The 24,257-nt window shown below is 39.5% G+C and overlaps 1 protein-coding gene across 19 annotated transcripts in view; it reads left to right on the forward strand.

Annotated features, from left to right (window-relative positions):
• Nucleotides 1–23,030, forward strand: part of LOC121629868 (formin-binding protein 1) — a 53,906-nt gene extending 30,876 nt beyond the window's left edge. For 2 of the 19 annotated variants that reach the window (XM_041969734.1, XM_041969729.1), the window contains exons 6-17: nucleotides 754–858; nucleotides 4,942–5,070; nucleotides 5,275–5,421; nucleotides 7,887–8,078; nucleotides 9,494–9,682; nucleotides 14,090–14,104; nucleotides 14,410–14,445; nucleotides 16,569–16,678; nucleotides 16,791–16,923; nucleotides 17,225–17,346; nucleotides 17,456–17,622; nucleotides 18,869–20,634. In XM_041969734.1, coding sequence (XP_041825668.1) covers nucleotides 754–858; nucleotides 4,942–5,070; nucleotides 5,275–5,421; nucleotides 7,887–8,078; nucleotides 9,494–9,682; nucleotides 14,090–14,104; nucleotides 14,410–14,445; nucleotides 16,569–16,678; nucleotides 16,791–16,923; nucleotides 17,225–17,346; nucleotides 17,456–17,622; nucleotides 18,869–19,047 — 1,524 coding nt within the window. In that variant the 3' untranslated portion in view covers nucleotides 19,048–20,634. The other 17 variants (XM_041969736.1, XM_041969739.1, XM_041969746.1 and 14 more) reach the window with 15 other exon arrangements.
• The last annotated feature ends 1,227 nt before the right edge of the window (nucleotides 23,031–24,257 follow it).

Below are 24,257 nucleotides of genomic sequence, written 5' to 3' on the forward strand. Positions count from 1 at the left end.
ATTGGACTGAGGAAAACAGAGATCAGCCTTCCAACTATACAGAGAGGATGTAATACTTTATAGAATTTTGTTAAAAGTAACTTTTTACAAATAAAAGTTAATTTATTGAAACTGGGGCTGGTCTGGATTATTTGACCATTGCCAGGACAAATTAGATGAGAATCAGGCTGCTTTGTTTTTTTTAAAGCTTTTTAACCACAGTTCAAGTGTTGGGGCTACATTATTGATATTAACAAGCTGAAAAACCATGAGAGGAGGTCCAGGATTTTCTGGAGTTACAGGAGAAACTTCATATAAAAGCACTTCTTATCTCTGCCTGCCCCCTTTCACAAGGGAGAGAAATGCTGTGAGAGAAATGTACAACTGCCTCCTCAAACTTCTCTGTGCACTCAATGATACCATTGTGTGCTAGGCAGAGAGGCATAGTTCAGAGTGCACACTGGCCCAACAAACACTGATTGTTCACTTAGAAGGGTCGAAAGAGGGTTGGATGAATGGCTGTTTTTCTGTCCACAAATGACCACTATGAATATTTGTTTAATCTGCAGGCTGCAGACTTTAACAGACCCTTTTGCTGTCGCAGTGACATAAACTGGCTGCACACAGTATGGATGACGTATATATATATATATATATATATATATATAATATGATCATGTAAAGATCATGCTGTATAGTGTTCTTGTTAATGCTTTTTACAGGAAATTATTGATGTATTTATGTAATATTGAATGTGATATTCTCTCATTTCAGAGTAAAAGAAGGTTTGAGAGGGATTGTAAAGAGGCAGACAGAGCACAGCAGTACTTTGAGAAGATGGATGCTGACATTAACGTGACTAAGGCTGACGTGGAAAAGGTATGTGTCATTTCCTGAGCAACAACCACCAATCACATGTGCTTGGCCTACACCCTCCATGCTTAGCACAGTTGCCTGACCTTCCTTCCACCTAGCACTTCTGAGTTTTGTTTATATTTTTGCCCCAAGCTCTGACTTTTCATTCCACTGGACCTAAAAGACAGCAAAGACTGAGTGGCCATGTGTCTGATGCCAGGGATGCTGTGTAAAAGCTGGCATTGTCTTAGCAGTACAATGATCTGCTGCTGATACCAGGAGTTAATGCTCATTATAATTGTAGAGCAGCAACCAAACATTTAGCTATGCTGTACGGGCCTTAGCACAGGAGCATGCTTGCTTGGTCTTTCTGCGATCTTATGCCTTGCATTGAAAACCAACACATGCAGCAATCACCCGATTCTCAGGAATCATAGAGCAGAGCCCCCTGGGCCTGCAGCTGATGTCATTTCCTGTTGCCAGGACCAATTAAAAGAACGCTCAAAAATCTCAGCTTTTAGCCCACACAGCTCCCACGCCTGCAAGGCATCATGGGTCAGCAGCGCATTCTCCTGCTGCTTTATCAGCTGTTGGAGTGGAGCTAAAGCTCCGAGTTGTCACAGTTCAGACCCGATTATTATGCAAATATTGACTGGAAGAAAGAGCCTTTTTGCACTCTGGACACACATCCAAACATCTACAACAAGCCAAGGCTGACACTGAACTCAACTGGAAAAATCCAGCACAGCAATTCAAGAAGCTAGTCTTAAAACAAGGGTGGTGTTGTCTCTGATTACTGTCATTCTGTTTACTGAAGCATGAAAGACATAACAAATTCAGCTAAGGAAATAAAGAAATCTGGCAAGTTTTAATTTTTATATCATGTCATGAACAGCTCATTTAACCATAAACATTGTGTTCCTAAACTCTTAAGGATTATATCCATAATTTTGCATGTACGCATGACAACGTCCATAGACTTAATGTCACCGCTAGCACATTTACACTAGCACTGTGATGAGCTCATACTAAAATGCTTCATTTTCCTGCACTCTCTTTAAGAGACTAAATTAATAATTGAAACACTGAACTTATCTTGCATTTAGATTTTGCAATGATTTATTACTGATTCACTTACTTGTCAAAACAACACGATGATTCTCATGAATTAGTGTTTAGAAAAATATAAGGCTCTTTTGCATGAAAGAAAAATATTTTTTACTAAAAATAGTCTAAAAACTACACATTGCGACATGGTTACTTGAAGAAACTTCCTGCAAGCTGACTTCTAAACTGTATTTAAATTGACACAAACATACTGCTGCATCACAATGGTGCATATTGATTTTAAAGTAGTCAACAGGAGTTTATACCATATGCATTTCAACTGTTAGTATTACAATACACAAAACTGCCAGTGTTGCCTTTTTATTCACATACTGATGCTTATTGTTATTAAGAATTAATATCTTTATGTTTCTTTCCCTATTAAGGATATGACTGACATCTGCTTGTTTGTACTATCTTCATTTACTTTGTTTTGTGTTTAACATTTTCTTATGAAACCTCCAATTTATTGTCATAGCTGTTAAGTTGTCTTTCTTTGTAAAGGTGGTAAAGTTAAGCAAATTTTAGTTTTTGTGGCTTGTCTTGGTGTTTTTAAACTCGGCAACACATGAAATCTCTAGTCAGTAGTTTTTAAAAGCTCAATTAGTCTCAGATGAAATGCTGATCTGTCTAAAAGACCAAGCCAAAAAGAGAATATTTGCCATTCTGTGTTTGTGTCTTTGCAGAGACACATTATATGCATTAGTTAGAGAGTATTTATAAAAAGATTAAATGCTACAGTGCTTGACTAGTTTATGATTGGGTCCAGTCACAGTGAAAACTGTTGGTTTATGAGTACACATGGAATATAAAGATCAGGAAAAAGTCAGGAGAAAGAAGAAACATTCAGCAGCTAATGTTGATCATTGTATTTAACCAGTTAAAAGTTAAGAAGTGATGTTGCTTAACTTTCTAAAAAAAATCACTTGTCTCTAACAATAAAGAGGACATCACGTGTATCTAAGCTAGATATATTTTGACATGTTTAGTTCCAGTAGCTGGGACAGACTCCAGGCCCTACAATCATGAACAGGATAAAACAGGTTTAGGGAATGGATGGATGGATGGACTGAAGTTCCACTCATTGCTTTAGTCTGAAATATGATGTCTTCTTTAGAAGTGGAAGAGCTGCTGTTCGCTGAGCTGAGGTTTTGTGGTTTTCTGCACAGCTGGAGCAAACCTCTAACTATTCCCTCTGCACCTCTGGCAAACAAATCCCTTAATTTGGGGGTTGGATTTGCAGTCCAGATATCCACAAAGGCTGTGTGGAACCCCCGGCCCTCACACACACTGACAGACATGCCTAAGTCATAAAACATGAGAAATGCTTCGGACTCCTTGCTACATCTGTTCAGTATCTGCAAAGGACATGAAACAGCAGGTTCCAATTCAAGTATTTTAGTTGGGACTGTGATTGTGTACCAACTTCCCTTTTTGAGTGATGACACGCCTGGTGGTCCAGGAAGTGCATCTATGGCAACTTCTTGTTTGGCTGGAAACAGCTAACAATCCTCTTGTGTGTGTGTGTGTGTGTGTGTACGTTTGTATATCTATTTTATGCCATGCCTTGAAGCGAAGTTTCCATAAGGTAGGTCCAGCGTGGAGAGAACCTTTTATATCTGTGGGAACACACACTGTCTCGGCTTCTGTCTCGATACACACGGTCTCCTGTACAGTCTGACACATAGTCCCAAGCAGATCTGTTAGCACGCCCTGTCCTGTCTGACTGTGATCGGTGGCTTTCTGCGCTGTCCTCTGCTCAACACTTTTTATATGTGTAAAAAAGAATACCCATAAATACATAAATGAAACACAGAGAAAGGTGGCAGAAAATATGTTGCATATGATACACAGAGCTGTGAGTAAGAGAGGTAATTTCCAGAAAAAGAACAGGATGTGATGTGGCTGCAGGCACAGCAGCTTGTTTCAAAGTTTTGCTACCTGCTATGTTACCCAGGCAACTACATGCACCCTCATTGTTGCTCAACATAATCAGTGCACTTTGCATGCACCTACACTAGCAAAGCACACATGCATAAAAGCATGCTCACAGGCTGGCACGTAAACTGGATTTTCACATGTGCTTTTTAGCTTTTTGCTGGTTTTCACAAACTGTTATTTCCCACTAAGGCATTATTGATCATACCCTCTTATGTGGAAAGTAATGCAACTTGAATCTGAGTTTCTCAACTCTGATGTCTTCCTTTTTCTTTATTATGCCTTTACTTACCCATAAGTGCGTGAGTGTGAGAGACTGGTGAAAACTGCTAATTGTCTTATAAGTTGATTTGTCTGGATTACAACAGATTGTGCTCCTTTAAATGGTTAAATGCTTGACTTTTTTCATATGCATTCAACAGACTAAATATTGATTACAATCAGATGCTGGTAAAGTGACTGTGTGATTGATAACCCAGTAACATCACTATTTTTGAGTGGATGGGTATCAGATCAGATGGAAAAAGGAAACATATATGAGTACTTAGCAGCGCGAACACTGACACGATACACACATACCCCCCCCCCCCCCCCCCCCCCCCACGCAGTCTAGCTGAGATAATCTCATTCCCATCTGCTTGCTGTGGCTCTGTAATAGGCTGCTCCTGCTGTGTTTCTGACTGCCTGCTTCCCTTCCTTTACAGTGACCTCGCGTAAAATAATCAACATTATTGACGGTAGGCATAGACCAGATTGGGCAGGCAGTCAAGATCCAGATCCCTCCATTCTCTTGCCTTTTTTTATATGTTTGTCCTGGCCTACATATGATCTAATGCCAAAGACTGTTGCTGCTCATTGACTGGGGTTTGCACCTGCGATCAAATGTCAAACAGGTTCCATGTGCGTGCATGGGTTCACACAAATACTCATTTAGGTTTATATTGTTTGGATGTGTGTAACCCATATGTCTGTGTTACTCATTTGACACTGAGGTTTAGTGCACAGGATGTGTTTGTGATGACCTTGTTTCTTTGTGTGTGTGTGTGTTTTTTTTTTCTTCAGGCACGACAGCAGGCTCAGATGAGGCACCAGATGGCTTCTGACAGTAAGAGTGATTACTCCTCTTACCTACAAAAATTCAACCAGGAGCAGAATGATCATTACTACACAATTATCCCCAACATTTTTCAGGTAAATATAACAGCAAAACAGCTCATGGTTTACATCTGATTGACTCACCCTTTCTTGACTCAGATAGTCAACTGGAATGGTGCATTCATGTTCAATAATGTGAAATAATTTTAAATAAAAAATGTAATTAAAATAAAATTTAAATGTCTCAGCTTTTTTAAATCAAGCACACATTTCAGTACGATTGCACCTGTTTTAATGCAGAAACTTCAGGACATGGAGGAAAAAAGAATTGAGAGACTAGGAGTATGCATGAAGACATTCTCAGAAGTGGACCGCCAAGTGCTTCCCATCGTGGGACAGTGTTTAGACGGCATGACAAAAGCTGCTGAGTCCATCGAACCCAAGACTGTGAGTATAGAGAGTAATATATCTCTGCACAAACACCACCATATGGGACATATTACTCACTCAAACATCCAGTCTGTCACAACCCACGCATTGTTGATAAGGCTATCACTGAAGGAGCAAGTGGAATGGGAGTCTTCTGGGGCTTTTTAGATATAAAACAACCCACCGGTAAACAATCAAAGTGCTGTAGGAGGGCCGTGCTGCAACTGAGCAAAGACAGACTCAAACAGACTGAATTTGTGTGCTAACCTCCCCTTTATAGTAAGAAAATCAGTCACACAAACACATGCTGTATTTCCCCAGTGAACTACTTGCTTGGGTCTCTATTTATGATACATATTATAATAGTTACCCCCCCATAAAAGGGCATTTCCAGATTTAACATGAAGTTCAGTTATCGTCATCAGATTTACAGTATTATACACAGATGGTGAGAACAGTTGTATCTTTTGTGACTTTGAAGGGGAACTTTCAGTGGCATAAAAATATAACAGATGACGTCACAAGGATTATCTCAGTTTTAGCTTTAACCAGTCATTGTAATAGGGAATATAAGTTGGAATAAACAGGTCTTTACTTCTTCAGTTTTTATCATTTTACTTCAAGAACAAGTCTATCCATGGAAGGGATCTGTTTTCATCTACACATAAATAGGATTACTGTGAGAACTTTGTGTAAATGCAGCTTGGTATACTTCCAACAGGCTGTCATGTCTTCATCTGTCTACATTATAGAGTGCTAAATTTCATTGTCAGACCTTTTTTCTGTATTTTGTTATAAAGACTGGTGACATAGAAGTTATCCTACTGGTCAAAAAAAAAACCCCCCACAGATTTAGCTTTTAAGAGCTAATTGAAAGGCTTTAGTTATCATTCATTCATTGTCTAAACGTGTTCAATATCTCCATCTCCAAAGAGGGATACCTGAAAAACAGGTATACAAGCAAAATTTTCAATGACTCAGCACTTCAAGCATAAACAGTGTGAACGACTCTGTTTTTTCAGAAACATGTTTAACATGTAGCATCATGTTTGGAGGCACAGGACTAATCAAATCTACCTGCAAGACAGCTGGGAGCTCACTCTCAGGCCTGCTGCAAGGGGCTTACATATACGGTGCTGTTAAAAATAATAAACTAACTTTATTATCTCAGAAAGTCTTCTTTATCAGAAACTGACTCAACACAGCTTGTGCAATGTAATCCATCCCTTTACATTGCTAAAGCTACAAACTGTCCCCTGAGAGTTTGTACATACTAGACAGGCTCTGAATACATTATAACCCCCAGAGCACTATGGGTAAAGCATATTTGCTTCTGGCACTGGGAAAGAATTTAATCAGCATGTTTAAAAAAACATGTGTAAGCATGCTACATTTGGTGTAAAAATAGTAAATGAAATCTAGCTGTTAGCACCTCTAAACCATAACTATTACATGCTATTTATTATTAGCATTAAGTTCCTTCCCCTGTTTCCAGTTTTTGTGCTAAGCTGTGCTAAGCTAACTTGTTGCTATTGCTTCATAGTTCATGATAGTAATTAACTCATCTAACTATTTGCCAGAAAGAATGAATAAGGTAATTTCCATAAAGTTAAACTATTTTTCCTGTACATTATAGAATCAGAAGGAATTTTAAACCTTAATGCTTTCTATAGTTTTCTGTTGAGCAGAGTTTATTATTCCTCTTTCAGTTGTTTTATTCCTTTAGAGCACACACACAGTTGTTGGCTCAAGTTCAGTGCTATTGCTTACTGCTTTTCATTACTTGGATACAGAACTGGGAAACAGTCTATGTTCAAAAGAATATGATGAGTGTGATATATCGAGCTGTCACATGTTGGTGGCCTATTTTATGAAAAAAAACAAAATCCATCCCTTGGGGATCACATCATGTGTGTATGTGGTTGTCTGGCTGTGTGCATGGACCAGCTCCAGGGAGATGACTCCAGCCTGTAACTGTTCTGCTGCAGTAAACAACGACCGGGGTTGACAGATCACATGCTTCTTCCTCTGTGTGTCTTTTCTCATCCCTTATTCTTCTCTTGTGTATGGAAAGACTGACAGAAGATCTTTAACCCCTAATCCTAACTCAAACCAGACCCTCTGGCCTTATCAGTTCAGAAATGTCAGTGTACACTGCAGCTGATTCATGTGTTTCTTCCTGTGTCTAACAAAGCTTGCTATGTGTCCCTAGTGTTTTTGTTTCATCATAACTCCCCCCTGACAGATTCAGGTCCTTTCCTTTTCCTTTTTATGGACCACAAACTGGATAGTATCTGTGCTCCCTTATCAGGCAGAATGAAAATAGAGTCATCAGGTCACTTTTGTGTTACATCTCTTCTCCAGATAATCTCAACAACCAGACATCTTCCTTTTTGTCATTGTTTTAGCATGTTAAAAGATAAAATAACAGATGTATTAAAATAAAATATCCTCTAACTCTAGTGACCTCTGTTTCCCACAAGGATTCGAAGCAGGTGGTGGAGTCCTACAAGTCTGGTTTCGAGCCTCCAGGAGATGTGGAGTTTGAGGACTACGGTCAGGCCATGAAGAGGACGGTGTCTGAGAACAGCCTGTCTAATGCCAGAGAGGGCAAAGAGAAGCCAACTAGCAAGAGTAAAGGCAAACTGTGGCCTTTCATTAAAAACAAAAACAAGGTAACAAATGGATGGAAACATAACGCGAGTTTCATTTGCCTCACTGGTTTTAGTGCATTGTTCTTATGTGGAGGTCAACTTGCTCTTAAAGGAGCTTTCTGTTTGCTATAGATCATCCCAATATGTATTTTGTTTGTCTTGTAATACAGTCTCAATAGAAATATACGTGTTCACTGTAGTATCTCTTAGCTTGCCACTGATTACGTGTTTCCTTATATTTTTGTGTAGAGCTCTTGACTTTTGTTCACTGTTAGGCTGAAGAAATTAGTTGCTAGTTCTTCCTTAGTATTGCCATTTTTGTTGTTATTATTTGCCACCCGTTTCCTTGTCCTTCGCAATCACCCCTCACTGATTTTTGGAGTCACCCTTCTGTAACTCACACTAATATATTTCTACCTGCGCTCTATGGACGGACCTAACTGGCAGATATTAACTCGCTGTCGGATCTGAAGTAACAGTCTTCCCTCACCATCATCAGCCCTGAGTAGCTTTCCTCAGATTCCTGCTTGTGAGCAGCAAAACTGATTTCTGGCTGTCTTATGGGCTTGTGGCACTGTTGGTATTACGTTAGACCAGAGCATGAGTTAGTATGTGTGTGTGTGTAACAGAGAAAGAGAAAAAACTGACTGAGAAACCCTAGCTGACACAAGCACAAAACATGGCTACCAAATAAAGCAAACACTACAAGGACACCAGCAGACATGTATGCAAACATAACTAAAAACACATACAGCATTGCCTCACAGAACAGGATTTCTAGAAATGTTTCAGTCTGTTTTGAAATGAAGGGCATCCGAGTCAGTTGCAGATGCATGAACACTGTGCATTATCTTAGAACTTATCACTGCTTTTTTCCTTTCACTTCTAAACCACTGTGGTTATGCAGTCTGAAATGTTAGGACAGCGATAGGCAGTTAGAGCTATCTGCTGATGAAATCAAAATCAGTGGTTGATGTTCTCTGGGATGCGGTGAATTTCTCGTCATACATGGCATGTTGAGAGAAAAGATGGAGGAGGATCCATCAGAACGAAATCCGGCATGCGCTTTACTGAAACTCACTGCCGTTTGCTTTGTTGCAGCTGCTTGCTTCACCACATTTTAAGCTTCCTTCTCACTCTGGTCATTTTGTTCTTTTTAACTGTTTTTTTATGTTTCATGTGTTTAATAGTTCTTTATTTCTCACATCCACACTACTCATATACTAGGTTTGGCATTGTCTTTTAAGTTCTGTTTGGGTTTTCCGTTGTGTGTTTATTTTTTAATATTTGTAGGAGGCTTATTTATTTCGTTTTGTGTTCCCTCCTCCTTTTCCTCTTTTGTCTTTTTTCGTTGGATTCTTGCCCCCTTCTTCTTCTTCTTCCATGTTTTTTCCCTCCTTCTCTTCTCCGCCATGGCTCCCCTCTCATATTGGTAGCTTATGTCCCTGTTAACATCCCCCCACCAGCCCCCACCTGCCCCCCCAGCTTCATCCCCACCCTCACCCTCTGCTGTTCCCAACGACCCCCAGTCTCCCAAGCAGCAAAAGGAGCCCCTCTCCCACCGCCTCAACGACTTCATGACCTCCAAACCTAAAATGCACTGCCTCCGGAGCCTGAGGCGAGGGGTAAGTGTGTGTCCAGCCAGCTTCGTGCATGTTGGTGTATGTGAGCGTGTTTGTCAACACCTGAACCTGAGCTCTGCAGCTGTCACACTGTATAAATGAAGCAATGAAAAAGCTGAATCTTTGTCTCTTTTAACGAGACAATCAGAAGATTATAACATTTGGTTTCACATTTTGCTGTTCAGAACTTGAGTAAAGTTGATTAATTCAGCCAAATCCTGCAGGCCTTTCACCTTCACTCATGCAGTGCTCAGCTTCTGTGCTTCTCTAAACTGCTTCTGTAGTGCGTTTACAAATCCATATGACACGTCTGACTCACTGGCAGCGTCTTCATCTTGTCCCAACATTTTTCATATTAACTCTGCTCACGGCAACAGTCCCTCTCACCCACCTTAACCTCATTTGACATAAACTTGCAAGACGCCTGAGCAGTCGTGGCAGTAGCATGGAGCGTGCCATTGCTCCTCTCTGTGCTGGAGGCAGATTGTTTTAGTTTTGGTTTTTAATGCATGTGATATGAGAGTTAAAAAAAAACCAAAAGAAAACTCAAAAGAAAAAGATTAAAACTTTGCGATAAGAGCCAAGTGATGGATATTGTGGGAATGGTTCAGCAGTGTAAGTTTAGGAGGCTTCCCAGAGGTTGGCTTTATCAGCACCAGCCCAGTGTACTGGTTCATGTCATCACCAGTTCCTGCGTTTAAGCCCCAGTGAGTGTTGAAATTGAGTCGTTGGGTGACAGTCGCTGGGGAAGGTCACAGCATGCTTTCCCATCACGCCTCCTCGCTCCACCATCATCCTCAGCTCTCCCTGACCTCAGGAACGGGCGGTTGCTCTCAGTGTTCCTTCCGGGCCTCACAATTATAGTTTTTGTTTATGGGTATAATTCAAAAGGACATCAGGTTTTCACAGTAAAAACATTAGCATGAATTGGTTGCTAACATGAAAAGGCAAGAGAACAATATGGTAGGAGTGTAGTGTGAGAGTGTGATGTAGAGGAAATGATCGAAGGGAGTGCAGAAAAGAGGGAAGTGTGCAGCTTTTCTGGCGCCGGACTAATCAAGCAGGAAGTGCACGTTTCTGAAAACGGAAGTGCTGCAACAGCCCAACGAAGAAATCTAAAAAAAAATGTTTAGAGACAAAATGAACTCATTGTTTTCTACTGTGCATGGTTTAAAAAGATTAAAGTTTTACCTTACTGGAACATTTTATAGCGTAAGTTAGGCTGGGTGATGGTTTGAACTCAATCAGTACTCCTTTGTATGCCTCATGGCAATACCTATTTATGTTTATAATACCTTTTTTATTTAGACCACATATTAACAATAGATTTACTTTCTTTTTGGGATGAATCCACCTGATATTGCAGGTAAATGAAATTCAGCAGAATGTGCATGGTGAAACCTGTAAACAAGCTCTTCAGGGACACCAGGAACCCCACTGCCTTACTGGCACAGGCAGACTGGCCTGATATCTCTCAGCAGCTGCAGATAGCAAGTCAGAGCAGCTCCTCTGTGCTTTTACAAACAAGACTGCATCCAATTTCAACAGCTTATGTGGCTGTAGAAATATTTAAAGGTGATTTGTTTTGCCCTTTTTTTGGATTAATGTTAGTTAAATGTTATTATTGGTTTTCAGGAGATGTCAAACAGTTAAAATTTAAAATAATTTCTTAATAAAAAGATGTAAACTACACACAAACGTAATATGAATTTATCATTAATCACCAGTTAATCCATCCATCCTTTTTTGTGCTCGGCATCCTTGTACATGTCAAATTCATTTAAATGTTTATAAAGAATTTTTCATTAAAAAAACCCTTTTTAATTCACACTATCAGCTAGTAATAAGAATAGCTTTGATAAATTTTAAACCAATCAAAGCAAAGACTTAAAAAAGTAAGTATAAGATAAGAACCATATTTCCAGTAATATTCTTTGTTGTAACCTGCAGACGAAACTGGGTCCTGGTGGGAAAACCCAGTATCACATTGGGGATTAGATTAGTTGTGCCTGTGGAGGTGGCATGTTGTGTTGCTCTGCACAGTGGAAAGATGTGTACCCTGCAGGAGAGCCTTTGTGTGCTTCACATTAGCTGTCTAATCCATCCACTGTCAGTGTGTATCTATGCGTATATGTGTCTTGTTTGGGAAGGAAGAGATAAAACTGTTTTGCGAGTCAAATTAAGGCCGTATACATACAGTATAAGAACTTGTTTTGTGAGTTCTCATTGACAAAGCTTTATTCTCTCTAACGACCACAGCAGCAATCTCCGCGCTCGCTCATTTATCACAAAGAGCTCATGAAGAGGACTCTGGGTCAACCCACATATGCTTTTGAAGCAAGGCAATATGTTGTAAGTGTGTGTGACGGGAGACGGTATTGTAAGCAGGTGTGTGTGGAATAAAGAGTGAATGAATATTGTGTGTGCAGATGTGTGTGATTTGTAAAAGCCACATGAAACACAGGCAGTAGCCTCTTTAATTGTAATGTATTCAGTGTGTGTGCGGAGATTGTTGGTCCCGGTTAACATCCTCACAAAGGAGGCTTGTGTCTGCAACTGGCTCTGTATTGATCACATGGTTCTGACACATGTAGAATCGGGACGAATGATTGGAGAAAATGATGACTTCATCCCTCATCACATGAATCTGCTTGAGGTTTGCAGTGTCCTGCAGCTGTTTCAGGGCTTCCCCACTGAACATTTACAAGGGGTCAATTCACAAAGTGTCGCAAGCACCTGAAGATTTGGGAGATTTTGGGTGTGAGGATGCTAATTATCCCACACAGAAATCTCCCCTCTTTGCCAAATAAATATCATATAAGGATGTTTAATTAGAGAAGGTGTTAGTCACACTTTGGATCTGGGTTCAGTCTGCAGTACCAGGAATTCACCCCTCCAGGGCTTTCTTTGTGCTGGTGTACCATATTGCAGCATTGCTGTCTGTCTGTAAGAACCATGATATACTTGTATATTTATGTCTGTCCTGGTGGTTGTGCTTGAGAACAAACTTAGTAGTTCAACCTTCTTTGCTAAGAGTTTTAGCATTAGTATCACATGAACGCTAAGAGGAGTAGCCAATCAGAAATAAAGAAATACTTCCTGTCTTTATTTTTTACTTTGAATTTACTCTAATTGCAGCTTTTCTGAAAAAAAAAGGGAATTGATAGTGACCAAGCAAAATGAATGTCACCTGTGTCCATGCTATCATTATACCTTATTAGAACAAAAAAGATGTAAAAAGAAGTATAAAGAGCCTAAAAAGTCCATTCCCAGCTGTTAAAAAAAACAACTTAAAATGATAATAAATTTACAAAAAATATAAAAGTGATTCAACTTATGGGCCCTATGGTTTGCCTTTAGCACTTCAGGAAATCTCAAACTGTTCCTATCTGACTGTACAAACACAAACAAAGCTCTTACTTTTGTGGCTTATTCAAAGACAGAAAGTGCATTCAGTGAGATTAGAAAACATCTAGGAAAATGTGATTGTAATTTACACGTGCAAAGTTAAGGGAAGGATCACAAGGCATCGTAGTTACTGGCCATTCCAGGTGGATGGCTTTGTTAGAGGACTAAAATGAGTAGAGCTCCTCATTGCACCAGCCTGTGAGGCTCTAACAGGATTACAAGTCATCTGCTGCAGCTCTACCAGCCAATGGCAGTTAATGCTCCCAACTTCTTTGTTTTTCAAAGTGTTACAATATCCTCTCAAAATCCCTCAGAAAATTATGTAAACAAGCTGTTACGTCACTTTTATAGCAATTCTTTACCTCTCTGCTCTGCTTGACTTGTAGCCTTTGATTACCTTAATGTATTTTCTGCAACTTTGCGATATTGCAACCTGATTAGTAGTAGTTTGTTTTTATCTATAACAGAGTTTAGTTGAGATTTTGAAAGCATCCCCAGTCTGTCTGTATTCAACAAGTCAATAATCAGACTTTCTAACCCGATAACACGGTTGTGGCGCCCTCTGCTGTTGCGTGTGTGTTACTGTATTGGCAGCAGATAATGATGGAGAAGGAAAGGACGCATTCACCTCTACTGCTGTCTCTCTCCCTCTACTTCTCTCATTTATATTCATCTGTCTTCCCTTATTTTGTCTCACTCTTCATGCTCCATGCAGAAAGTTGGCCTCTTTTTCATCAACGTTTTTCAAACTTTTCATTAATCCATCACAATAAATATGTTAAACTTCACCACTTTAGAGAAGAGCGGGAGCTTTACCCTCTTTTCCTCATTTGGTGAAGTTTGGCAAAGTAGAGCATTATTATAAAAAAGCAGGTAAACTGTTTTTGTTTGAATAAAAAGCAAGAAGAAATGGCTGTAATATTCTTTTGATGCTGACTTTTATCTGTTGTCTTTTTCTCCCTCCTGCTCCTCGCCACTTTTCTCTTCTCTCCTCCAATGAAGCTTTCTCTCAAGCTGGTAAGCATGACCGCATAACTGCACGATCGTAGAGGCATGACCACAGCACGCATGTCACGTCCCCCCTCAGTAACACGTTGTTAATAACGTTCCGTACACCTTTATGTATTTGTTGTGCTCCTTTTTTGTTGTTGTTATTTTGGATTTGAGTTCATTATTTTAATTTATTTTTTGCTGTGACACTTCGAAGGACCTCAGACTCATGTCTTTGTCTCATCTGTGATATTTTGTTGTTTGTTTTTTATGTTGTGGTTGTGTTCTCGTCCCGTCTCTCCCAAACTGTGTCTGTGGTCTCTGTGGTGCAGATCACACTCAATTCCCACGTACGGAGTCTCATTGAGGTGATCAAATTTACTCCATGTTTTATCTGGTAGTCTTGTCTTGTAGTCCCGATTGTCTCTACACATTGTATGTTTTTGTAACAATTACTAATCTGATCGTATGTAGACGTTATCTCACACTGCATGCCAGTTTCAGTACATTTGTAGTGGTTTTATGCTGTTTTGTGATGCTAACAGAAGAGACCTGTATGAAAATCTACCAAATTTTAATGTTTTTGTCTTTGTTTTTTCCAGACAACACATACTTAGGTGATTAAAGGAATAGTTTTGGGAAATACTTGAGATTATATTAATACTCATCTTATTAAACTACAGGGGATGTTGGCTGGAAACAAGGGGAAAGAATCCATCTATACTGACATCAGAATATCATAAATGAATGAAAGAGTTTTTCTGTTATACTGTGCAAGTTGCCTTGGAAATCGCTGTCACTGGCTCAACAATGCTGCACATTGTGACATAGCCAGGCTATGTCTTTCCCCCTAATTTCCACTTTATGCTAAGCCAAGCTAACAGTGATGAGTGTCTTTTCAACAAATTCTCACTCCCAACTCATCTGCATAGTGACACTTGACATTTAGGCCTCAGTGACACATTAAATGCTTAATAAATTATTCAGCATGCAGCTTAGTGATGCTTCCTGAATAATGAGTTATTTAAACTAGCAAAGTCCACAGTTGGAGAACTGGAAAGTTATCAGAGGAATAAAACACAAATTTTCTGAACATTTTCAGTTATTTTCCAGATAAAAGGATATTCTATGTTTTGTTAGGAAAAAATGCCTGGAAAAACTACCTTAAACGGGTGTTTAAAAATGACACAGTGAGGCCTGATGACAGGATGACTTGAGAGTGAGTGTTTTATTCGACTTATACCAATACAATTTCCCAAAATTTCTTAACTGTTACTGTTCCCTTTAAGCTGACTTTGTTATGGAAATCAGGTTATGTTTTTAGAAAAATGTGCCTGATTTTATACAGATCAGTCAAGGTGTACATTTCAAATCAATCGTTCTACAAGCAACAATGACTAAATGTGTGCCTCTAGATGTGTCCATTAGAATTAAACTACATTTCTGTAACAGACTGTGAACACTAATAAATGAACTTGTCACTGATAGAGGAGCATGATGTCTCTGCATGATGATTGACAGATCTTTGTTATGTTGCATGCCCTGTTAAGTGTTGCATGCTGATACAGAGAGAAAGGGTAAGGTTTCCATGGTGACCTAGCTGCTGTGTTTGACTTGGCTCGTGTACAGTGAATCCTGACCTCACTTGTGTAGCTCCAGCAGTTACATCCTGTGACGCCATTTCAGAAAAATCCAGCAGCAGGCCTTCACCTCTTCAGTCCACACAGACCACAGTCTATCTTAAGTCATAGTTATTCCTATGAGCAATAGGGGTTTTGACATATGTTTTATACTGATAAAAATGCATTGACAGACTCCCCAAAATGTTCAATATTTGCTAAAAAATATAAAATAAATAATGCATTTAGATATAACTTGGTTTTATAAGACATAAATGGAATTATTAAGTTAATAGATTTCTTTTTAGATTTTTTTGGTCTTTTTTCAGGATTAAAAAAAGATTGTCCAGCCAACCACAGAAGTTGAACCAAACAAAGTTTAAGAGACTGCAGAGCAGCATGATTCATTCAGTCTCACACAACCTTCATTTTAAGAACACAGATAATAGTCAGGCACACTTAGACCCATTAGCAAGCTCACTCTGACACACCATACAAATGGTGCTTCTTTATTGCGTTTCTGATGCATTCACAGAGGGCTCTAGTTTTGGTGGCGCGACTAAATAGGTGAATGGCCTCAAGTGTTTACACAAACTAACACTTTAGCCCACAATATGTGTGTTAGAGTGCAGCTGCAGTATCTCCTTGAGATGAATTTTGTAGTTGGAACATAACTGTTGAGCTGTTGATTTGAGCTGTTGTCTATTTGGTTTACAGGTAAATGGAGATACTGCACCTAACTAGAAATGGTCCCTAAAAAATAGCAGCATAACAACGAATGATCAGCATTAACTGTTTTCTTACACATTTTCTGTCTCTTCCTTTGTTTGGTCTCTTTTTTTCCCTTTCTGTCTTCTTTTTTGTGCTCTCAGGGTTCTGGACCGGAGGACTTCAGCCACCTGCCACCAGAGCAGAGGAGGAAGAAGCTGCAGGGCAAGATTGATGAACTGAATAAGGATATTCAAAAAGAGATGGACCAGAGGTATCTTCATAATCTTAAAAATGAAGCATGAAGAAGCTTTTGCCATTTAATGATTAAAGGCAACATTTCATAATATAAGACTTGTACTGATTTTAATCACTTCTTCTCGCAGGGACGCCCTAACGAAGATGAAAGACGTGTACGTGAAGAATCCTCAGATGGGAGACCCAGCCAGTGTGGACCCCCGATTATCAGAAATTAGCCAGAATATTGAGAAGCTCCAGTCTGAAGTTCAGAAATTTGAGGTTTGTTCACAGCTCTTGTTTGTTTCAAGCACTACTTCTGGCTAACCTGTGTTGTTTGGTTAACTCAAAACAGTAAATAATGAGGAGTTTAGGCCAGTTGCTCTTCCATATTAGGAGAAGAAGTGAAGCATCTGGAGGAACTGGCTGCACAGTCTTGCTCTGTGTAGGCAGAGAAGAGTCCCAGTTTAATTCTATATGAATTCTTGCCAAAAGTAAAACGTCTCGTGACTCATAAATAAACAGTTCCTTAAAAAAATTTGAAGTTACAACCCATACACCTTAACATCTGCATGTGTTTCAGGGTTGGTTAGCAGAAGTGGAAGAGAGGATGCCTTCGAAGAGTGACACACACAGAAGAAGTGGATTCTATGAGACCCAGAACAGCACAACAGTGAGCAACAACTGTGCACAGGACAGAGAGAGGTATGGGATACTCTGACGAACAGCAGCCACAAACAAAAGTTATCTGCCTTGTCTTTTTGGAAGAAAACTGCGTATGTTTTCACAGTATATTTACTGTGTGTGTGTGTTGGCCCCTGAGCAGCCCGGATGGCAGCTACACAGAGGAGCAGAACTCGGAGATTCAGGTCAAAGCCAACCCCAACCCCACCTCCACCACGCCAGAGTTTGATGATGAGTTTGACGACGAGGAGACCCTGCCTACCATTGGCACCTGCAAAGCCTTGTACCCCTTTGAAGGTAACCATAGCTGACAGAAGTTTGAGATGAGATGAGTGTTAATACCGATGTGAATCTCCACAAACATACTTCATTAGTTTGTAGCTGCTGACAGCGTTGTGTTATATCTGTAAGCAGTTTTGGATCCAGAGTGGAGGAAATGTGATGAATGAGGAGGAGTAGGGTGTGATCTTTCTATGGAAATGTGTGGAGTGGGAGTCATTTCTCTCCTGCAGTGTTTGAAACCCAAATTTGACTCATTTTTATACGCTTTTGAGTACAAGGCTTCCTGTAAATCACACAAGATAAGGAGTTGTGATCATTCTAAGGGGTCATTGCTGTTGCTGCTGAAAAGTTGTTCGACTCTCCAGAAGAGTTAAAACAGCAGATTCATTATTTTCCATGAGACAAACAGGATTTTACTAATACTCGTTGTAGGAATTGTATCCACTAAATGCTTTTCTGCTCCATCCTGGGACCCTAACCAGCATCCGTATACCATCATTATATGCCACAATGAGTCTTTTTGTAGTGCCTCCACAGGTGGGCCGTGTACATGGGAGTGCAACAGGCAAGAGTCTAATCTTTACATAACCAGGCCAACTTTGACTGCTAAGGCTGATACAAAAAAAAGAGAAAATCAACCAATCAGCAATAAGAAATCAGAGTACAGCTCCAGCAATAAGTACAATCCTAGCAGTAGAGAATTAGTGCCATTTAATTGAATAAAAGGGTAGCATCATAAATTTGCAGCCCTGGTTCCCAGCCTAGATGACCAAAAGGCACTGGGCATAAACGGAAGCATAAACAAGAACAGAAAGAGCTCCCAACAAAAGTAAAGCTTGCTAAAAACCCAGTAGGTCATCTACAATGCTTACTTTCTTTCACAGTGTGCTGCTTCCCAACCTTCACTTCCTTTTTAAGCCTTACACTAATGCAAAGTCTAATTGTGACCCACAAAAAATCTTTTCCATGAATATAATCACCTTCAGCCTTAAGATGGTTAACAGGTCAAATCATTATTACAGTATTGCTCAACTGAATATATGTAGGTGTTGAATGTAAATTTTTGTGAGCAGCATAATGACTCAAACTTGTGTTTCTACTTTTATTTCTTGTGTTTTACAATCTGGTTTTATTTCCTCTTTCCTGAAAACATGATTCACATGTGAAATTACCAATCGACATTCAGCTGGTTGAGGTTAGTTCCTCTAAGTGTTTAAGTGAAAATTTCCTTTCCCTCTGTGGCCTTTCCTCACTTCTGCAGGTCATAATGAGGGCACCATCGCAGTGGCTGAGGGAGAGCTGCTGTACGTCATAGAAGAAGACAAAGGAGACGGCTGGACACGAGTGCGGAGGAACGAGGATGAGGAGGGATACGTCCCTACTTCTTACATTGAAGTTCTTTTGGAAACAAATGCCAAAGGTGCTATGACATACATATAACTGAGCAAGTATAAGTGCTGATTACGATTTTTCATTGCCGTGAGTTAGTTTCCATCCACATGCTAAAGGAGCAGAATGGAGATTTAGAGGTTGTTATTGGTTGCTTGGATACACTTCCTGCTTCTTTAGAAGGAAGGACCAATCAGAATTGTCCATTGTGCCTCATGACATTTGGGACAGTTGTGGCAGACGGTGTGCTACTAAGCTTTTCTGGAACTTGAAATAAAGGGTTTTGTAATATTTGAAGAAATGCAAGCAAATCTGAACATGCATACATGAGCTGAGTGAAGACACTCTGGTAGTTCATCACATTTTCTTCTCTGTAGTGCCACCCAGTGGTCATGCAAGTTAAATTACACCCTCAATTGCAGCTCAGCACAATCTCTATGATAATTTTTAAATAAATGTATTTGTTAATATCTCAGATGAAGATATTCAACTTGAAGATGAAGAATTTTAATTGAACTGCAACCTCAAATATCTGAGTCAGCTGAGTGAGTGTATGCACCATCTGAAGTGACGACTGAAAGTTCAAACATCATGTTTTGTCACTTGTAGCTAAAATGAAAGCATGTCTATGTGCAGACATACAAAATTAATGCAATTTACATCTGCTGTAAAATATGATTACATATTCAGAGTTATTTTTATAGGCTAAATGGGTCATATATGAAAATAAAATTGAGGAGGCGCGCCTCCAGTGTTGCATGCTGTTGATGAATCATAGTGATGTCACATCAAGAAGTTGTTCAAGTAATTATTCTTCCCTGTAAGGGTAAAGTTTTTAAGATTATTAATCAAGTTAGTAAATGTAATATCCTCTTTAAAATGTTTTCCCTCTTTTGAATCAGCTTTTGATAATGAAAGTTTTGGCCTGTTCTGATCCCTTTTTCCAGGCCAGTGGTAAAGGAATAAAGGAGTGAAAATTAGCTGTGCTCAACTTTATGGTGAGACTGGACTGAGACGTGGAGCTGGTCATGACTTTAAAGCTCTGTGGTGTCTTGCATGGGTCTTTAAATCTCTGTGAATGTTCACCCTAAAAGCATTGACCCGTGTGTCATTCCACTTCACTGCCAACAGACGATTCAGTGCTTCTTTTCAAGACTGATTGATTCAGAAATCGTCTGTGGCATAGATCAGTACTCAGGCCTTTGTTTAGCCTCCTGTCTCTGTTTTGATCAGCTTTGATGGCTCGTTACAGGCACAGCATGTCATTTTACATCAGTGCTGTAAATACATTTCTATTGTAGTTTTTGTCAGAGAGCATCTGAAGTGTGGTGCATGCTGCAGGAGTTGTGGGTGTTTTGTCATGGTGTGATTTTTAGCATGCAGTAACAAAGCGCAGCAACTGCTCTAACGTGCATTAAAGCCAGATGACAGTGGAATAAGCCGAGCAGCAAGTTAAACAGATATATCTCTGAGCTGACGTACAGATTGCCTTCATGCTGACACAGTGTTGTATTAAAACAGTATTACCTATGCAACAACCGTCTCTCCATATCTGAATTTTTGGGGTTTCTCTTGTATTTTCTTTAAAACTAACTTTCACTCTTTGTTATTTTTGTTTGTCTGTATTTCCCTTTTGAATTGCAGATTCCTAAATGTGCGAGGTTGGCTGAGGAATGGCAGGGCAAGCAGCCTCGGAGAAACCACCGTGTGAGACAGAGAAAGATGACCTGAATCTTAAAGAGAGAGAAAGATGGCCAATAAGAACGCAGCTGATTTTTTTTCCAAACGTTACGAAAAAAAGAAAAAAATTAGCAGCGTCGTGCTTCCACTGCAGAACGATGTGAAATCCATCTAAATTTTAGAGCTCATAACCTTTTCCATTCTTAACACCCACTCAGATGACAGTACGCAATTTGCTTTGTGTTGTTTTTCAGCAAAGCTTTGCTTCTTAATGTAACTAATTCCGCTTGCACTTGTGCGCGAGTCATGAACGAGGCTTTTGGCTTCCTCGCTCTCAATGCTGTCCCTCCCCTCCAGCCCGGCTCTGTACTACTTTACCTCTGCCCCCATGGCACACATACACACATACAGGAGAGGGTGTGGTCAGAAATAGGACTGAGACGGGAAGGAAAACCAGCTGGTTGAAGCCGTGTGTGTGTTAGAGAGCCATAAAATCCTGACTCACTCATTGAGACTCATCCCAGGCTCATCTTTAAGAACATCTCCCCCACTCCTCCCTTAAAATCAGCTCCACATTTGCAGGTTTCCCAACTGGAATCAGAAGAAGGTGCTAATCATCTTTCTCCATGTTAATGTGCTTCTTGTTTTGTTTAATGATCAGAATGACTTTGTTACTTAATGTCCAGTTTTCTCCTCTTATAATCACGCCCACATCCAGGATTAGCTGGAGGGAAAAGCTACAGATGATGGGTCATCCATTCCACCTTCACACTCATCCAGTAGATGTTGTCCTGTCACTGGTGTCTTTTCCTCTCTCTGGCCACACCCTCCACCCCCTTCACATCCTCAGGCAGCTCAGGCTATCTATGCTATAGCTGCTTTGAGACTCTTTGTTTTTTTTTCTTTTTCTTACGTTTTTAGTTGTTTTTGCAACAGCTCGGGGCGTTGTGGTGTGCTGCATGCTTGCCCTGTCTTCCTCTTCGCCCCCTCTGCTGGTGGCTCAGAGATGCGGCGTTAAGTCAGCTTACGCCCTTCCCCCCATCTCCAGCCTTTCTGTTAAGTTAACCCTCATTGCCTGGTCATACTGTTTAAATTAACCTGAATGCTATTGTTTGGGTTCGGTGCCTGTTTTTTTCTTTTCTTTTTTTATATTGAATTTCTTTTCTGTTTTTGGTTGAGAAAGCATGTTTCCCTGTTTTTAACAGCAAGTGTGTGATCTCCTCCTCCTCTCAGTGTCCCTTAAAAAGGACAATAAGAACCTGAAATGTTTTTCTGAATGATCTTATCCATAGTTATGGTAGGTTATGGATGTCCATCTTTTTCTGTATGTATGTAAAAATGTTAGTTTTTTTTTTATTTTTTTTCTTAATTTTGTCTAACACAAGTTGTGGTTAGTTTACAGTAAATCACCATGTGGGAATACCCCCCACTAGATACAAGCAACCCAAAAATACCTGTGTCTACTGTATATGAAAATATACTGTGATGATCCTTTTTCTGTGACTGAAATGTGACAACATGCAGATTATCACTTGATTTGGGCCTTAAACGGGTTTCTATTCTCACTGAGAAAAAGACTGATGCTGATGTGAGCTGCAGTGAGGCGAGAGGATTAAGATGTGATTAGATTTTTATAATCATAAAACTTTCAGACAAAACAACGGAAGCCCACTGCCCCCCCCCAAACGGCACATAATGTACATGACTTTAACTTCTTGTTGAGTGGAGGTTCTCATTCTTCTTCTTTTTTTAGCTGGAAAGTTGTTGCTTATTCTGCTTATTGTCTGGATGAAGTCATTGTTCATCTAATGCAAAGTTTCATGAACATTTCTCATGTGGAAGAGTAATGGAAGTGGTGTCAACTCAGACTCATGTTGGAGGAAGTCATAAATTCCTGCTGAATCAAGTTGAAGAGAACCGCAAATGCTTTGTCACTTCACACATCAAAATACAAATCAAAATTTTCCTTTTGTCACTGTTTTCTGAGTGATAAATGACAAGTCTAGCAGTAGCTTTAAGGTAGCCATCTGCCTGCTATTGCACTCACTTTAAACCACAGATCTTTCAGCCCCAGAATCACCTGCCTGTACAGAGGAAATGACCTGTTGGAATTAGAGAGAATATATAAGACTATATAAATAAAATTTAAAATGGAAAACATCTATTTTAACTATTGAGAGTCTTACCATGACTGCTTTGCTAAAGTAAGACTTCGTTTCCTTTGTAAGGTCTACCAAATGGTGTGTTTTGCACTTTTTTGTTTGTGTTCCATTTGGTGACCCATGCTTGTGTTTTGGAGCACTGAATACTTTGTATTGTGTTTACTGTGCCAATAAATCTGCCTGAAAAAGAAATGTCTTTGTTTGTGTTCTTTGGGGAATTCAGACACAATCGGGAATAATCACCAACTGCAGCAATAATGTTATTTATTTATTATTAGATGTTTATTAAATCACATTGTAGGGGTTTAGACATGGATCAAGTCTGATCAGGGTGCTTCATGATTTAATAAAATGGTGATTAATCTAAACAACCCACAGCTATTCTACTTCCTTGCTCTTTTTTTCATGGATTAATATTGTATAACAGATATCATCAGTTTAAAAGTACATAAAACAAAATCACAAAATTTACATGTTTCAGAAGTAATTAAGACTTCAAATTTAAACTCATTCTCTGTTGATTTCCTTTCTGTTTGACAGGTTTATCGATTTATCAACGTGCCTTTCTAACACTGCAGTACTAAACCTGAACATCTGTATGTAGGCTCCCTTTGATACTTGAGTATTTTTTATTTATTTGTTTATTATTGCTGAATAACAAGTGGATACTGAACCTGAGGGAACAAAAGAAAAGGGGAGCTTAAGAAAAAAGAGAACAAAAAGACAAAGATACAAAAATTAGAAAACCGAAGCAACTATACAATCGAAACCAGACATCCAGCTGCAACACCCATAATTAAACAGAAAATGTCCTACAACCTGTAGGAAAACAAAACAGATCATCACCAGGAGTACCTAGAGAGGCAAAGAGAAAAACATGAGTAACTACACCAGCAACCAATATATAAAGAAAACATAACTGTAGCTACTTGGAATTAAATCTGCAGCACAACACAGTCAGTGAATGAGTGTATGTGTGTGGGTGCAAAATATAAAAAATAAGTTGTGTTTATAGGTGCAACCGCAGTCATTCAAAGGACCAGAAGCACACAAAGTTCAGCAAAAACCCAGGCAACCAGCAGCAACTGCTGAGCTACTTTATCTGAGGCAATAATTCCTGGGTGCAGTTCTACTTATGACCAACAGGGGGAAGTCGTGCTCTATCTGAAAAACAAGACTAAATACATTCCCTGTCGGACACAGAGAAGTGTCCAAAAGTGTGTTTTATTTCTCTTGTTTTCTGTTATTCTTTTATTCTTTGATGGCTCAACAGAAACACAAAGTAGGATTGTCACTAATTTATATGGGACAGAGTTAACTTGTACCTCAGCAAGCTCTGACATCACTAGGTTATTCTTTACAGTGGTGGTGAAAGTTTGCACACTTTTTAAAATTATCTGTATTTCTGCATCATTGCGA

The sequence above is a fragment of the Melanotaenia boesemani genome, chromosome 19, assembly GCF_017639745.1.
Source record: "Melanotaenia boesemani isolate fMelBoe1 chromosome 19, fMelBoe1.pri, whole genome shotgun sequence".
Taxonomy (NCBI): domain Eukaryota; kingdom Metazoa; phylum Chordata; class Actinopteri; order Atheriniformes; family Melanotaeniidae; genus Melanotaenia; species Melanotaenia boesemani.